At 35.6% G+C, this 18,549-nt stretch overlaps 1 protein-coding gene across 4 annotated transcripts in view; it reads left to right on the top strand.

Moving 5' to 3' along the window:
• The window catches only part of Diaph2 (diaphanous related formin 2), an 812,745-nt gene that overhangs the window by 188,354 nt on the left and 605,842 nt on the right, over window positions 1–18,549 (top strand). For all 4 annotated transcript variants that reach the window (XM_070040099.1, XM_070040098.1, XM_070040100.1 and 1 more), the window contains 2 exons: window positions 17,076–17,150; window positions 17,230–17,299. In XM_070040099.1, coding sequence (XP_069896200.1) covers window positions 17,076–17,150; window positions 17,230–17,299 — 145 coding nt within the window. The remainder of the gene's footprint in view (window positions 1–17,075; window positions 17,151–17,229; window positions 17,300–18,549) is intronic.

Below are 18,549 nucleotides of genomic sequence, written 5' to 3'. Positions count from 1 at the left end.
GGGCACCCAAATCAAATACAGTGAAAACAGTGGTTATACTGTGGGGGAAGAACATACAAAAGAAACAAAAAAAAAATCACATAGTACACTATAAAAACATTAAAAACAATAGCAAATAAAAGAAACTCTTGTGTCCCTTTCTTGGTGTTAATTTCACTTAACATCATCTTATATGGTCATATGTACATAGCTTTTGACCTTTTCTGCTTGTCCTAGACATATACTAGTTATTGCAAATAAGGGAAACCATGGGACCTATGTTTCCTTGGGCCTGGCTTACTTCACTTAATATAATTTTTTTCCAAGTCTTTCCATTTCCTAACAAAAGGGGCGATGTCATGCTTTCTGATGGAGGCTTAGAATTCCATTTTATATATATACTACATTTTCTCGATCAGTTCATCTACTGAAGGGCTTCTGGGTTGGATCCATATCTTAGCTATGGTAAATAATGCTGCAATAAACATGGTTGTGCTGGTTGCTTTAGTGTGGCCTTGTTTGTGATCATTTGGGTAAATGCCCAAAAGTGGGATTGCTGGGTCATAGGGGAGCTCAATGTGGAGTCTTTTGAGGAACCTCCATACTGCTTTCCAAAGTGGTTGAACAAGCTTACCCTCCTACCAACAGTGCAGTGGGTTTCCCTTTTGGCCACATCCCTCCAGCATATGTTAGTAGATTTCTTGATTATAGCCATTCTAACCCAGGTGAGGTGGAATGTCAATGTGGTTTGGATTTGCATTTCTTTTATGGCTAGAGTGGTTGAGCATTTCTTCACATTTCCTCTTCAGAGAAGTTTCTCTTTAAGTCTTAACCCACTTGTTAATTGGGCAGTTGTTTCTTTGAGGATTTGTTGTTGGGGGATTTAATTTTTTGGGTTGTAAGTATATTTTAGATATGAGACCCTTGTCTGTTATATGGCTAGTGAAGATCTTCTCCCAATCTATGTGCTTTCTATTGATCTTGTCAGCTATGTCCTTTGCCAGGCAGAAGCTCTGGAGTTTCATGCAATCCCATTTGTCCAACATTATTTTGATTTGTTGTGTTTCTGGGTCTTTATTAAGAAAATTTTGGCCTGTATCAAAGAGCCCTATAGTTTTTCCTATTCTTTCCTGTAATGTTTTCATGGTGTCTGCTTTGACCTCGAGGTCTTGGATCCATTTGGAGTTGATTCTGGTGCAGGGTGAAATATACCGATCTAGATTAATTTTCTACAGATGTTAAACCAATTTTGCCAGCACCATTTACTGAAGAGGCTGTCTTTTTTCCATTCTATTTCTTTTTAGCTCCTTTATTGAAGATTAGGTGGTTTCAGGTCTGTGGTTTCATTTCTGTGTTTTCTGTTCTACTCCATTGGTCCCCAGGTCTGTTCTTGTACCAGTACCAAGCTGTTTTGATTACTATGGCTTTGTTGTAGAGAAGCTCTTCCTAAATTATCTTTTAGCTTGGCTTGTAGAATTCCTTAGTTAATTGTATACAAACAGCAGTGTCTGCCTCCATCAGCACAAGTCCTTTTCTAAGTTTCTGTGTCACCTGTGTAAGGATATTTTCAATGGATTTAGGACTCACCTACATTCAATACAAATGTTATCTTGGTCCTTTAATTTTACCTATGAAGATTTTTTTCCCAAATAAGGTATTGTCTAGCATTGGTAGGTGGATATTATATGCCCTCGAATTATGCAAATGAACATAATCCTTAAAACCATTGATAACAGCAGGAAAATTCTTTTCCTGTGTACAGCATATAATAGTTTTGAATAGCTAAAAAGAAAAAGCATTTGGTAGTTTTATTATCCGTAATGTAGTGTTATGTACCTTGTTACTTATATAAAGGCAAAATTTGTGTTGTACTAAATTCTGAAAGATGTGTTATTATGTGGAAAAGTCACAATGGAATGTATGTGCTGATTTTTTTAGTCCTTGTGCACTTACTCTCTGTGGTAGTCTTGGTCCTCAGTGGAATTCTTTGGGCCTCATATGGAGTCATTCTAGCTATAAACATCATTCTTTCCTGTTTTCCTACTTTTAGCCTAGTTCCCATTACTACTGGAACTAGGATCATGCTTAGAAAGTATTTGCAGAGGGGAGAAAACTTTTCTTCATAAAGCTTGAGGTTTTCTTGTTATCCCATTGTTTTCTTCTATTTATAGTTATATTTAATTAACCCCAGGCAGATATTCATAATTACTTAAATATTGATGAAAATTAAGTATTTAATTGAACTTCATGTTCATTTGCCTTCTCAGGCCTGATTTCTGCCTTACCTTACCAGTTATGACTAATGTTTTTGGTTCTTCTTCTAGTAAAATAAAAATATAAATAAATACACACATATACACATTGTCCTGAGTAAAATAAAAATATTAATAAATACAAATACACACTAATATTTTGGAATATTAAGTGGAGTCATGAATTTCAAATTCACATGGTATTTAATATCAGTTGGATCAAAAAGGCACTAAGAAAATAATTACTTTATACTATTTTATGCTAAAGGCAACCATTTTCAAGTTCCTTTGATAAACCATCATTAACTGGTCATGTCCCCAAATCATTCCCTTACTATATATTTCCTCAACATTTATTTTTCTACTGCATACATTTACATATACATTCTTGTATTCTATAATAGTTTTATGCTTGTATAACTGCTTTTCTCACTTTGACTTTAATTTCCTTTGGGAAGAGACCCACTTGACCTCTTATTTGTTTCTTGATGGCTGATATTGCATAATTTATATACAATAATGTGTGATTTGATGTGGTTATTGACCCAACATCAATAACAACCTATGCTTCTCTAGCATTGAGAATGAATTTGAATTAATCTAGCACTGTTTTGTGGCCATGCATTTTTAGCTGTAATCAGAGAAAAAGAATGTTACTGACTTCCTTTACATAGGAAAGAAACCTATTGGTTTCATTTGAACCATATCCATAAGCTACAGACAGCATAGCATGCTTTATACAACAGTACTTTTACTGTTGCATGCTGAATTAATGAAATTGAATATTTTCAACTCTATTCTAAAAATCCATGAGCTTTGAATATAAAACAATATCATTATCTGTGTTTGATTTAGACTGAGAACTCCATTATTTACAGAATTATTTTTTCCATATGCCTTTCCTAAAGTGTATGTAAGGAAGCCAGCAGCTACTGAGAAATGACCAATGAATTTGTGTGATTTTATTACCAGCTAAAGGATGTATAGGTATTTTGCAATACATCTTATGAAGATCCAAAGAAAATGTGTAGCAATAAATCATTGTCACTATGATTTCTCAACAAATGACAAAAATAGCAAATACTGGTTTGAAGAATAGTATCACAGAGTTGTGATTGCATGCAATTCTTTTCTGAGTTGTTTCTGAAATTGCCTTACAGCTTTTGAGGGGCATTTTACCCCACTAGGAAGATATTTTTTTTCTATGTTGCTTGGGATCTAGTTATCTGCCAGTCTCAAGGCATAGTGTCTATATATTCACTTCCCAATGGATTGCAGCTTCCTTAGCTAATGTTTTTAAGTTGATTAAGGTCGGAAGATATCTTTAATGATTTTATACATGTGCTATTATTTGTATTACCTCTGGAGCATTTATTTTTATTTGAATATTTCTTCCCTTTAGATTTAAATATATTTTCAAGCACATTAACAAATATGTGTTTTAACATAATCATCATAATGAAAATAGCTGAATCTTGACAGCAATATAAATTAGGCATAGAATTACATTCTCAATTATGAGTTTAATAACTGTTTAAACAGCCTTATCAAACTTATTAAAAGCTTGGAAAAGCAGCCAACACTACTTAGAGAGTTAATATAAAGATAGGTGCAATCAGTAGTCAGGGTATTTCACAGGGAGTTGCCTATGTAGAATTGAATGATGAGGTCATTGTTTTTAATGATGTAGAAATATGACCAGGATTTACAATTGTGAATGCAACTCATAAGATAGCACTGTGAGCACTATTATTAAAGCTGTTTTTTTAAATATAGGTATTTTGTAGTTGCTTTAAGTTTCTAGTACATATTTTTATTTTTTAATTTAATTAATTTATTTTATTAATTCTTTTTTCTTTTGTCAGTTGTGGGGCTGGAACTCTGGGCCTGGGTGTTGTCCCTCAGCTCTTCAGCTCAAGGCAAGCCCTCTACCACTTGAGCCACAGTGCCACTTCTGGTTTTCTGAATGGTTTATTGAAGAGTCTCATAGCCTTTCCTGCCCAGGCCGGCTTTGAACCTCTATCCTAAGATCTCAGCCTCCTGAGTATCTAGGATTACAGGCCTGAGCCACTTGTGCAGGCTCAAGTACATTTTTTGGGGGGGTCTGGTCGTGGGGACTGAACTCTGGGCATGGACTGTCCCTCAGCTCTTCAGCTCAAGGCTCGTGCTCTACCACTTGAACCACAGCACCACTTCCAGCTTTTTTATTTTTGCTTATGTGGTGCTAAGGAATCGAACCCAGGACCTCAGGCATGCAAGGCAAGCGCTCTACCACTGAGCCAACTTCCCAGCCCCCTCAAGTACATATTTAAAATAACTTGTGAGTGTGTGTGTGTGTGTGTGTGTGTGTGTGTGTGTGTGTGTGTGTGTGTGTGTGTGTGTGTGTGTGTGTGTGTGTGTGTGTGTGTGTGTACCCTCACACAATAGCAAATAGTAAACCCATAGCAGTTATGCCAATTTAAGTACTTTTTTCCCCAAAATCCTGCTCAACTCTTTCAGTTATTATCAGCGATACACTGATATTAATTTAACTGCTGTAATAAATTTTAAGTGACTTTGAAGTACTTTTTCTTTTCTTTTTTCTAGGTCTAGGGTTTCAACTTCAGTCCTTGGACTTGCTGGGCTTGCTTGCTTGGCTAGTGTTCTATTACTTTAACCATATCACCATTCTGATTTTGCTGATTACTTTGAATAGGGAGTCTTATGGACTTTTCTGCACAGGCTGACTTCAAACCATGATTCTTTAGATTTCAACCTTCTGAGCAACTAGGATTAGGGGTTGTTTATCTTTATTGATTTAGTGCCATTCCTGGGTCTTGATCACAGGGATTTGGCACTTCTCTGAGCTGTTAAGCTCCAGGCTAACTCTCTACCACTTGCCACAGAGTCTTTTTGGTGGTTGCTTGGAGATGACTTTTCTGCCCAGGCTGGCTTTGAACTGTGATCCTCAGATCTCAGCTTCTTGAGTAGCTAGGATTGTAGACATGAGCCACCAATACTTAGCCCAGCTTGATTTATTGTTGGTGTTTTTTTTTTTAATCATATACCCTCTACTTCAAAGTATAACCTTGATTTAGGCACCCAAGATTTTGTTGTTGTTTTAAAATTTTTTGCTTAGTGTTTTAACTCAGATTCTCATGGTTTCTTTCCAAATACTCTACAAACTATGCCATGGCACCTTTAAGATTTCATTGTTTTTCTACTAAGGTTTCAAGTTCTTACCCAGATAACCTCAGGCAGCTTTCCTTCTCCATTAGCCTCCCATCTAGCTGAAATTATAGGCATACACCTAACCTTAGATTTTTTTTTTCCCAAGGAAGTCTTGCTAGGTATCTACAAAGTTTGTCTCAAACTCCTATGTTCTAAGATTTCAGGCTTGTACCACTATATGCCTGGCATTCATATTTATTAATTGTTGTTGGCAAAACTTAGTTTTAAACTCAGGACCTCATGCTTTCTGTATAGGCCATTTGAACCACATATTGTAATTACCAAGTTTTGATGTTTTGTTTTAGTGAGATAAAATATTTGTATTGGTAGTTATTTTATTAATATATAACATATGTACCAAGGTTCCAATTTTTACCATTTAAATGTTTTTCATTAGAACACCTATATATATGTGCGTGTGTATATATATATATATATATATACACACACACACACACACACACACACATATATATATATATATATACTATCTAAAATTTGCAGAAACTTATAACTAAACATATAATTATAAAAGTCAATGAAATCCAACAGCAAGTGTACCAGGCCCATTTAAATTTCTTTTATGCCAGTCCTGGGGCTTAAACTAAGTGCCTGGGTTCTTGAGCTTTTTCTCTACCACTTGAGCCATATTTCTGGTTTTGGGTTAGTTAACTGGAGATGAGAAAAACACAGACTTTTCCTACCCAGTCTGGATTTGGAGCATGATCTTCAGATCTCATTCTCAGAGCTCCTAAGCAGCTAGTATTATAGGCATAAGCCATGGGCACTTGTCTAGTTAGATTCCTTCCTCCCTCCCTTCCCTCTTCCTCCCTTCATCTCTCCCTCCCTCCCTCCCTTCCCTTCCTTCCCTCTTTTCCCTCCCTTCTTCTTTTCCTCTCTCCCCTCCCCCCTTATTTTTTCCCCTCCCCTTCCCTCCTCTTCTCTCCCCTCCTCTCCCCTCTTTTTTTTTTGTACTAGTTCAGAGGTTTGAACTCAAGTATTGACTCTGTCCTAGAGCTTCTTTTCCTGAAGATGAACACTTGAGCCACAGATCCACTTCCACCTTTTTGGTGGTTAATTGGAGATAAGACTCTCAAGGGCTTTCCTGATTTGAACCTTGATCCTCAGATCACAGCCTCCTGAGGAGATAGGATTACAGGCCAGAGCCACTGCCATTTTGCTTAGATTTCTTAATAGAAGACTAATTTCCTCACATTCAAAAGCATTTAATATGTTTTTATTACATTTTCTATTTACTCAAAATAAGTATTTGGAAGAAATTTATTATTGATTTTTATTACTTGAAATGGTTTTATTTTGATTCATATGGATTAATGTGTTAAGATACAAACTATACTAATTAATATGCTCCTCTTATTACTACAGAACTTTTTTTTTTTTTTTTTTTGGTCCGGTCGTGGTGCCTGAACTCTGGGCCTGGATGCTGTCCCTCAGCTCTTCAGCTCAAGGCTAGCTCTCTACCACTTGAGCCACAGTGCCATTTCCGTTTTTTTTTTCTTTTTTGCTTATGTGGTGCTGAGGAATCGAACCCAGGGCCTCATGCATGCAAGGCAAGTGCTCTACCACTGAGCCACCTTCCCAGCCCTATTACAGAACTGTTACCAAAGTTTTTATTGCTTGTATAGCATAATTAAAAGATGTACACATCTACAATTATCATTAACACATGGGGGAAATACATGCGCCAACAAGCAAGCAGAAAAAGCCTAGAACATTGCAAGGTAATGACCCTTGTATAAGGTACTTCCAAGTTTCCTTTTATCCAAGGCAGGAAAAGGTAAATATTGCAAGACAGACCTGACAAATGACTGCACTTCTATGTTTTTTTTTTAAAGAAGGGACATTCTTTCTAATTCTGTACTCTGAGAATTTTATTTTCTGGGTCTTCAAAAGAAGGGCATTGTAGAACACAGTAGAGTGAGTGGCTGATAGTTTTCCATAAAGTACAGAGGATCTCTATGAATGTCTGTTTTCTCTATGTGGCTATAACTTACAAAACATCAAGGTAGTGGTGTTTGTACAAAGACCTAGCAGAATACTACTGGTTTTCAGTTCTTTAGTAATTTAACCTACTACCAAGTTGTATTCTATTTGAGAAATGCCCCTAAGGCTCTCCCCTTGGAATATCTCTTTATAGGACCTGGATATCTGACAACTCAGAATTAAGGTGCCAACTAACACAGAAAACTGCTAGTCTTTGTGGTTGATTGAAAGAAGATCTCTGTGTACTAGATAACAGTATTTGCGCTATGACCCCTGCTGTTTCACTGATGTTAAATCATGGACAACTAACTTTCAAATATTTCCCATCTGGTCAGCAGTAACACTATCAGTGTGTATACTTTCACATTAGGTAATTTAAATCTGACAATATTTTGTTGTTGTTGTTGTTAGTGTGATGGAGTCCAGTAGTATAGAGGCAGTATAGAGAAAACAGCATCATGTCATACTGAACTTTTTTTCTTTTTTGGTGCTGGTCCTGGGGCTTGAACTCATCCTGGGCAGTATTTCTGAGCTTCTCAAGGCTACGACTCTACTACTTGAGACATCCCTCCATTTTGAGCTTTTTGTGGTTAATTGCAGATAAAAGTCTCATAGAATTTTCTGCTGGCTTTGAGCCATGATCTTTAGATCTCAGCCTCCTAAAGTGCTAGGATTATAGGTCTGAGCTACTGGTACCCAGCACATATTGTACTTTGAAAATGAAACAACTTTTAAGTTAGGTGATTTAGTAGTCTGTCATTTAAGTATGAAATTCAAGCCTTCTTATACCCCAATTCAGCTCATTTGCACTTGTTAGATCTATTTTATGGTTAGACCTCTTTTCTGGTGTTATTGGCAGTACTCAGATTGATTCCAACTTTCCCTGGTTTTGAGGATACTCCTTACGCGGTAACCTGTCTCCTTTGATATTTTCTTTCAAAAGAGGTTTGTGGAGATCATTTCTTGGATATGTTCATTCAACATTTGCTTATCAAAACTACTGCAGAATGGCCGGGCGCTGGTGTCTCATGCTTTCAATCCTAGCTACTCAGGAAGCTGAGATCTGAGGCTCACGGTTCAAAGCCCGCTTGGGCAGGAAAGTCTATGCGACTCTTATCTCCAATAAGAGTGGCTCAAGTGGTAGAGAACTTGCCTTGAGCTGAATAGCTGAGCGACAGCGCCCAAGCCTGGAGTTCAAGCCCCATAACTGACAAAAACAAAAACAAAAACAAAAACTAAAAACAGGGCTGGGAAGGTGGCTCAGTGGTAGAGCGCTTGCCTTGCATGCCTGAGACCCTAGGTTCGATTACTCAGCACCACATAAGCAAAAAGAAAAAAGCCAGAAGTGACACTCTGGCTCAAGTGGTAGAGCGTTAGCCTTGACCTGAAGAGCTGAGGGACAGCGCCCAGGCCCAGAGTTCAGGCTCCACGACTGGACCGCCCCCCCCCCCAAAAAAAAAACCCAAACTACTGAGGAATGGCATATTGTAAACAATTAAAAAATCAAATGATCATAAATTTTCATATATTAATATCTGTCAGAGAGTGAGAAACATGAAATGGATCCAACACTATAATTACATTAAACATGCATAGATTTTACTTTGATATAGAAGATATTTAGGAGTTCTGTAACATCTTTGAGCTTAGTGTTTTAAGTGTCAGTTAAAATGCCATTGTTCTTTAAGTGGTAAGGAACATTGACCTGGGGGTGTTCTCTCATCTTATGAGAAATCACTTTAGTTATTGTCCATTGCTTTCTCCTAGAGGAAGAAGGCTAGCTATAGTGTTATCTGCTATTTTTTTCGGATTTCGTACTGATACATTTTAATTGTACATATTTATGAGCCCTTTAAAACATTTCCATAAATATTTGTAATATGTACTTATCTGATCTGGGTAATTACCATATTCATCTCTGAATATTTAGTATTTCTTTGTGTAAGGAATAAATAGTCTTTTCTATTGGAAATACACAATTTTTGTAAGCCATAGTTTCTCCACTGTGCTATAAAACATTAGAAGATTTTCTTCCTATCCAAATTGCTAGTTTCTTTTTTCTTTCTTTCTTTTTTTTTTTTTTTTTGTGCTGCTCCTGGGGATTTGACTCAAGGTCTGGGTGATATACCTTAGCTTTTTTTCTCAAGGCTAGCACTCTATCACTCCAGCCATAGCTCTACTTTTAGCTTTTGGGTAGATAATTAGACATATGAGTCTTACTCACATTCTTGCTTGGGCTAGCGAATCAAAATCATGAGATCTTAGCCTCTTAAGTAGCTGGCATCTGACTATGCCCTTCTTTTTATGTTACTTTTCCTCAACCAAAGTGATGACTATCTTGGCTTAATTTGACTTTGAAAAAAAATATTTCCAACATGTTTAATGTGTTTTTATTAAAGATTTTAAATATGAACGGTTTATATATATATTTTTTCATGGCTTATATTTTTAAAAGTCATTGGCAATATTAAAGAACTTAATGTCTTAAAAATAAGTAAAACTGGCTATATTATGACATTGTGTCAAAAGATAGAAAATTGTAGTTAGGATGAATAAACAAGATCTACTATATTTCTAGCTGACTACAATAAATATCAGTATAGTGTATATTTGAAAGTTGCTTGGAAAGTAGATTTTACGTTTTTACCATACCAAAAGGGATAAAGATAAGTGAAGTTATAAGTAATAAGTGAAGTAATACATATTTCAATTAGCTTCATTTCCTGCTCTGTTGAGAGAAAATATGTGTAGCAAATTGTTTGATATATACAATTTTTTGTCACTGTACATCACATCATCTCTATGGTATCTTTCTCAGAGCTGAACAATCTAAAAATATATATAAAAATCCCCAGCAGGGCTAGGAGGGTGGCTCAGTGGTAGAGCGCTTCCTTTGCATGCCTGAGGCCCTGGGCTCAATTCCTCAGCACCACATAAGCAAAAAGAAAAAAGCTGGAAGTGGCGCTGTGGCTCAAGTGGTAGAGTGCTAGACTTGAGCTGAAAAGCTGAGGGACAGCACCCAGGCCCAGAGTTCAGGCCCCACGACCGGTTCCCCCCCCCCCCCCCAAAAAAAAAAAATCCCAAGCAATTAACCATTACAGATCCCATTCTGAGGGAAAACATTTGACTTTTCCATCATCTTTTTGGAGGTGGCAGGGCATTTGCAAAATGAGAATGTAAGGAAAAAGTCCTGTTAAAATTTGGTTATGGTTCTCCTATACTAAAAATAGCTGTGATCTGTTAAATTTTTTTATCTTTGTCTACATAGCTATCACAGTGGATAATGAGTCTTTAATTTTATGTTTTTGGCAGTGCACCTGGTGGTGAGAACTGTTGCATTTGTGTTGTTTAGTAATCAAATAACAATTACTCTTCAGTGCTCCTTACCCCTGTTACAGAGCAAGAAAATTCATTTAAATTCATTTCCCACCAGAATGGGACTGTATATGATACCTACTGGGTTAGGAAAAAAGTATATGTGTAGGTGGTATGTGCTACTGCCTCTGTTTTTCTCATTGCATTCAAAGAGCTTCTTACTTACCTGGTTCATGACAGATAAACTTCGTGTCAGCTCCGTTTCATTTCCAGGGCTTACTGATTAGTATTGTGATTTTTTTTTTTTGCATGGAGTTCATTTTAATAAAATTCCACTAAATCAAATGAAATTGAATGTCTTATGGGGTGCAGGATAGAATTTTAAATGTATTACTTAGCTAGGAAAATAAATGAATACATTTTTCTTGTGGAAGTTAACAGTTTATTATAAGTTTGACTGGTTGTATCACTTAGCAGGCAGCTTCAGTAAATGTCCTAACATGATTATCTTCAAAATTTCAAGCATATGAAGATGTAAAGTGTGACTGGGCTTTGTTAAGGTGTAGAATGTTCTGTCCTCTTACATTCTCTTATTTACTAGAAATTGAAGAGCCTGTTTTCATTTTCGTAGACTTTTAAAAAATAAACATATTTTTACTCCTACCATTACTGTGGGAAAAGAAGTCTTATAATGTCTTGTAATGATAATTTTTAAAAACATGTGAGAAGGTAGTACTCTTGCATAACTTGTTGGTTATTTAAACCAATTTGGGTTTAAGCCATTTCTAAAACTAACTCCAAAATAATTTGGGCAGCTTAAGAAATTGATTTTAATGAATAAGGAACCTGTGTCCTTTGAGAGAATAATTTTACTTAAATTCTTTCCCTAAGGAGACTATGCTGTGTAACTCATGTATTTACTAGTTCTTGCTAATATAGAAAAGGAATTGTTTTTCTTTTTATTTTTTAAGGAATTTGTTTTCCATATCACTTAAACAACTTGGAAGAGTACACATTTCTTCATCTTTAAGGAATTCTTTAAAATTCGTATGATGCACATAGCAATAAGACAGAGTAAGAACCTTCCAATAAGACTGGATGTGAGAATAAATGTAGCCACAGAGAAAGATGAAATGTGATTTTTGATGTTTACTTAGGGAGTAGTATTCTATCATGGCATTGCAGTCAAAACCAGTAAGAGGGCAAGCTAAATAATTGATTATTCAACTTTTCTATGAATCAGGTGAACTAAGTGGTCAGCAAATGTCATGCTTCAAAGGCAAATGTCTGGAAATGGCTGTATCACATTAAATAGGTGCTTTATAATTGGTCAGACCCAGTTCATGTTCTGATCTGTCACAGTGAATCCAAGGACATTCAAAGGCCCAGTTCTACTTTCATATACACAAACTCTAATGGATATGTAAGTTTTTTATTGGATTAAGACCAAGTTGCTTGGTGCCAGTGGCTCACACCTGTAATCTTAACTACTTACGGGGCTGAGATGTGAGGATCCCGGTTTGAAGTCAGCCTGAGCAGTAAAGTCCATGAGACTCTTATCTTCAGTAAACTACTCAGAAAAAGCCAGAAGTGGCACTGTGACTCAAGTGGAAGGGTATTCGACTTGAGCACAAAGCGCCTTGGGGTCAGAGCCAAGGTCCTGGTTTTCAGGCCCCAGGACCAGCAAAAACAAACAAAACAAACAAAATAATACACCAAAAAACCCAAACAACCTCTAAGTCATTTATACCATATTGAAATTCCTCCCTCTTTTTTTTTTTTGTTATTTTTAGGAATTTATATAGAGTGTCTAGGATTTGAACTCAAGATGTTGTATTTTCTCTGCTTGCTCATTACACTCTTACTGTACCACTTAAGCCATGCCATCAGCCTGACTTTTGCTAGTTATTTTGGAGCTAAGGCATCAACTTTTTTGTTTGGATGGCTCTGAAAACACAATCCTCATTTTAGCCTCCTAACAGGTATGATTTATAGGTGTAAGCCACAGGCACCTGGCAACATTTTATTTTGAGTTGAAATCCATGTTGATAGGAAAACCATTATGAAGTTGATTCAGCTGGACAAATTATTCCTTAAACCTGATGAAGATATTGTTCTTCTTGGCTACTCTTTGAGGATACTGATCCATGAATCAAATGTACAATATTGTTTTGCTGAGCTTTACTTTGTTCTTAATCATCCTGGATCCTTTTTCTTTCCCTAAGTGTATATAATTAAGATTGGGTTTTAATTGCATTGAGAAGCATTACATTGGCAACACTGGCATTAAATAAACAAAAAAGTGCTTAACAATAATCTTCTAAACTTCCCTTAACTCTTTGAATTTTTGGTTTTATGTGTTAAAATTTTACCAAGTTTCTGAATTCTCCCATGAAGCTGAACTACCATTCATTTTATTTGATGTTCCAATGATTTGGATTGTAGTATGAGATTACACATGGGAATAGAAGACCATTAGAGAGAAATAAAATCCTTTGTATAGAACACATAACCCTCAATACTAGACTTTAGCATTGCACAAATAGTGATAAAGGGATGACATGACTAATATTGCACTCTGTCACATGAGACCAATTGCTTGTACAGCTTTGTGGGACTCAGTATAGAACTTCTAATTTTAACTTTAACCTTTTAATAGACATAAATCTGGTCACTCAAACCACAAATGGACACGCAGTCTCCATTGTTTATAATGTACTGAACTCCTGTTTACCAAATATACAAGTTATGTTTACATGGAATATAATTAAATAATTAAGAGTCTGAAAGTCTAATTCATGGAGAAAAGACTGAGGTTTTGGGAAAATGAAACTTAGGTAACAAATGTCATCCTATTCTTCAGTATAAAACGTACATTTATAAAGATTTTTTATCTTTTTTTCCATTTTATTTAGCCCTTGAGAGGTAGAGAGGGGAGAATCTTGCTTTCTTTTGATTTAGGTTTAAATGAATGCTCTGATACTTTCCTTAAATGTAAGATTTTCTTTCCTTTAATTATGCTGATTGGTATATATTGGCACTTTAAAAATAGTGACCTGAGGGGCTGGAAGGTGGCTCAGTGGTAGAACGCTTGCCTTGCATGCCTGAGGCCCTGGGTTTGTTTCCTCAGCACCACATAAGCAAAAAGAAAAAAGCCGAAAGTGGTGCTGTGGCTCAAGTGGTAGAGCGCTAGCCTTGAGCTGAAGAGCTGAGGTACAGTGCCCAGGCCCAGAGTTTAGACCCCACGACCAGACGCCCCCCCAAAAATAATAAAAATAGTGACCTGAGAATTTGTGAAAGATTGAAATATATTTCAATTTTAAGACTTTAACTCATAAATATAGTTTTTACTGTCATGATTCTGTATGAACTATCAATGCTCTCTCTTTCCCCCCCTTTCACCCCCAATTATTTGTAATTTCCATGATTATGCTGATCTGAACTGGCCAGAAATTACATGTGGTTAAAATTAAATATAAGTAACTAATATGAGTTTCCAATAATTATAGTCTTATTTTTTTGCCCATGAATAGATGAAGTGAAATATGTGTTTGGACTATTTTATATATTGTATAAAAATTCAAATACTAGTCAGGAATGATTGCTCACATTTATAATCCCAGGGACATAATGGCAGAGATGAGGATGGTAGTGATTCAAGTCCAGATGTGGAAACTGGTTTGGAAGCATAGTTTGAGAATCACTGACTTTTACTTCTGGTATACCAACTCATGTATTATAATTAACAATTTGCTTTGAACTACTTTTTATCCCCCTAGAATTGGTTCTGGAGCTTGAACATATTGCCTATACATTGTCCCTTAATGATTTTGGTTAAGGCCTGCATTCTACCACTTAATCCACATCTCCACTTTTGGCTTTTTGGTGGTTACTTCAAGAGATGAGTCTCATGGGCTTTGGTGCCTGGGCTTGTTTTGAACCCTGACCCTCAGATCTCAGCCTACTAAGTAGCTAGGATTACAGGTGTGAGCCAGAGTACCCAGCTAAAATTAATTTTAAAAACCTACCTCATTTCATTTGTAGTGTATGTGTGTTTTAGTGTGTGTGTGTGTCATGTGTTTTGTGCATGTATGTGTGTTTATATACACCTTCATACATTCATATAAAGAGAGAAATATGGAAGGAAGAAAAGGAGGAAAGGACAGAAAAATGTATAAACAGTAAGCACCAGAAACTGACACCTGAAAGACAGACAACTACAGTACTAGCAAGACAAAAGGGAACAAAGATTCTATATCATTCTATATCATAATTATTTTGTTACCCTAGCAACCATCTCTTTGGGACTCCTATTCTCTTCATTTAAAAAAGTCTAGTGATTTCTTAGAGGACACTTCTGTCCATCAGCCTAAAATAGTCTCAGTTGAGACTTCTCTTTAATTTGTAATAAGTAGTTCCCTCTGCCTCACACTTAGGTTTCATGATTATATCTCTCCATCATCCCCCCCCCACACTTTTGAGGAAAATAATAGTAATTGCACAATTTGAAACTGTCTGGCATGTGTGGGTAAACTTATTTCAAATGAACAAATATAAATCATGTTCTTGTGTCAAACAATTCCCTACACCTAAAAAGAAATAATCCTGATAAAATTCTTAGCACTAGATATGGGAATCCAATTCAAATTTAAAACCTAAACACAATTTGTAAATACTAATTTTAAAGAAATTACAGATTTTTGTCCCAAATGCCAAGGCAGATAGATATTGAAAGTTGTATAATTTATAACATTATAATTTTAACATTACTGCAATGTTATTTATTGTGTATACCTATATTTATATTGGTATATTGTGCTATAGTATATGGTGATTTTTTGGCTGTCATAGATTAGAAACTATATTACACTCAGAATTGATGTCCTTTTATCGTTCTCCCACCATCTCACTGATTATCAAGTATATTTAGAGAAGATAGCTCATTGTGCTGGGTGATTACATGCCTTAATTGTATAGTAGCTTGCTTCCAATTAACATTACAATGCCATATTGATTTTTTTCTTGTTTCCATTACAGAAATTAAAGCAGAATCTGTTTAAAATGAGCTTCTAGATATATTCTCGATTTGATTGGTTTTGAATATCCGCTATTGTAAAATATATTTTCTTCAGTGACCCCATCACTCTTTCTGATATTCTCCTACAAATACAGTTCTCTGCTATGTTGATTAGCTTCACCTTAGTTAGCTATGAAATGATAGTTTAAAAATTGTGGAATGGAATAGACCCTGGAGATGTGGTTCAGTGCTATAATATTTATCTGTCATGTATGAGGACCAGCTCAGTGCTATAATATTTATCTGACATGTATGAGGCCCTAGCATCACGAAATATATATATATATATATATATATATATATATATATATATATATACATATGTGTGTGTGTATAGAGAGATTATATATTTTAATTCTTGCTTCTCAGAAGTCTGCTACACACACACACACACACACACACACACACACACACACACACACGTTTATGGACTTCTGCAGCAGTATTAGATGGTGTCTCTTTTTTTCCTTTGGTTGGGGCTCCAGCTTGCACTCTAGGCCTGGGCACTATCCTTGAGCTCTTTTGCTCAAGGCTAGTGTTCTACCACATTGTGCCACAGAGCCACTTCCAGTTTTCTATCAGTTAATTGGAAATAAGAGTGTCATGGACTTTGCTGCCAGAGGTAGTTTTGAACTGTGATCCCCAGATCTTAGCCTCTTGGGTAGTTAGGATTACAGGGGTGAACCACCAGCACTCAGCTTAGACTCCTTATTCTTTTTGCCACAAAAAGTAGTAAATTTAATTAGATTTGAATTACAAATTTAAATTTATTGAATCAATTTAGTGTTGGCTATACATGATATAAATATTTAGTGATGATGTATAAGGCACTCTACTAAATGAGATATAAGATGGAAAGGTAAATAAGATAAATATATTATTTATGGAGCTAGTAATTGATACAGGTGGGTAAGGTATGTGGCAACAATCATAAAATCAGACCTTACGAGATAAAGATTATGTACAGTAGAAATGAAAAAGTTCATACTTGGTTAGAAGACTCATAGTGCAAAAACCTTATTGCATCAAAATAGTTATTTGCACCTTGAAGCCTTTCAAAGTTTATGCTTTGGAATATCTCTGAGGTACCCTCAGAGAGTCAATATTTGAAACAAAAGAAATAGAAAAAATAGATACATGTAAAGACAATATTATCAGATTTGAAAACCAAAATTTCATTTTGTATATTTACTGTTTAAAATAAAGGAACTTATCTGGTTATTCTCTTTCTTTCTTAGCTGGGTTAACAACTTTGGTCATGAAGGTCTGGGACTCCTTTTAGATGTGTTGGAAAAGCTCCTGGACAAAAAACAGTAAGAAAAAACATTTAAAAAATTTCACCAAAAGGGAAATTTGAAATGCAATATAATATGATCTATTTTTTTTATTTAGGCAAGAAAATATTGATAAAAAGAATCAGTATAAACTTATTCAATGCCTCAAAGCATTTATGAATAATAAGGTAAGTTGTATTTATTTCTGCCTCTATTATGAAACAAGAAAACTTGCCTAATGGTATGAAAAGTATGAAACAGAAAAAATACTGTGTGCTTATTCACTTTACAAAAGTCTTTATGATGCAAATCATTATAACTTTCAAAATACTTCATATAATATTTATTGGTAAGTTTTGCAGTTGCACAAACCTACTAGTATTCTTTCCAATTTTGGTAATTTTTTCTTTTTATGGTAATAGGAAATTTAAATGTTTTAAGTTGAATACAATTTTCATTCAGAGAGGTTTTTATTCAATTGAAAATAAATTATCAAGGATAAGCTTTTACTTGTGTGTGGGGCATTGTAAAGTTAAGATTTCTCTTTTATGTTCTAATGATATCAGTGAGTTAGCCTGTAAAAGACATCTCTGGATGACAGCAGGGGCTTTATATATAATATAATGTTACTGTTTCCACAGTGGGAACGAGATTTCTGGTATAGGCACTTTGTCTATACACCATGCGGGTATAGACAAAGTTTATTGAAACTTCACATGCTTGTGTACAGCACACAGGCAGGAGAAGTAAATCTTCAGTCAGGGGCAGAGAGTTAATCTTAAACAGTTTTAAGGGAACACAGACAAAGAGAGTTTAACTTTTAAGTCAGTAAGCAGGAAAAGTTAATCCTTGTCAATAAATGTGGAGTAGTTCCAGTAATCAAGGTTGTAAAAGTAGGTAAAGCACAAGTGAGTACACAAAGGGGGTCTCGAGGCATTGTTCTATGGGGTTAACTAAGAGAAGCAGGAATGGCACTTTCTACAAACCATCACCTGATTCTGGTGCTGGGCGCAGAACCTTTGCCCCGCAAGGAGGAAGGGGTGTCCCTTCCTCCCCCAGAGGAATGCATGCCTGGATGCACCCTCAGGGCACACAGGAGCTCAGATGGGGTTACGCAGATCAATGCCTCCAAAAGCATAATATATAATAATTTATATAATATATGTTATATAATATATACAATACCATGTATGTACAATAGTGTAAAATTTACACTAAATTTTTTTGTCTTATAAATTCTCCCTCTATATAGCTATAAGCTAATTCATTCACTTAATTACATAATTACCTTTAGAAGGTGTTTTAATAATCTTAAAATTCTTAATAGAAATAAATGTAACAATAATCAGAAACTTGCCACATGTGAACAATAGCTATTAATAAGCGATGTTCTGCCCTTCCACCGCCCCCCCCCCCCAGTCATTTTTGAGGCTTGAAC

Source organism: Dipodomys merriami, unplaced genomic scaffold, assembly GCF_024711535.1.
Source record: "Dipodomys merriami isolate MVZ:Mamm:240054 unplaced genomic scaffold, mDipMer1.0.p SCAF_3, whole genome shotgun sequence".
Lineage (NCBI taxonomy): Eukaryota > Metazoa > Chordata > Mammalia > Rodentia > Heteromyidae > Dipodomys > Dipodomys merriami.
Note: the sequence above shows the minus strand (reverse complement) of the source record. Positions and strands in the feature narration are given on the sequence as shown.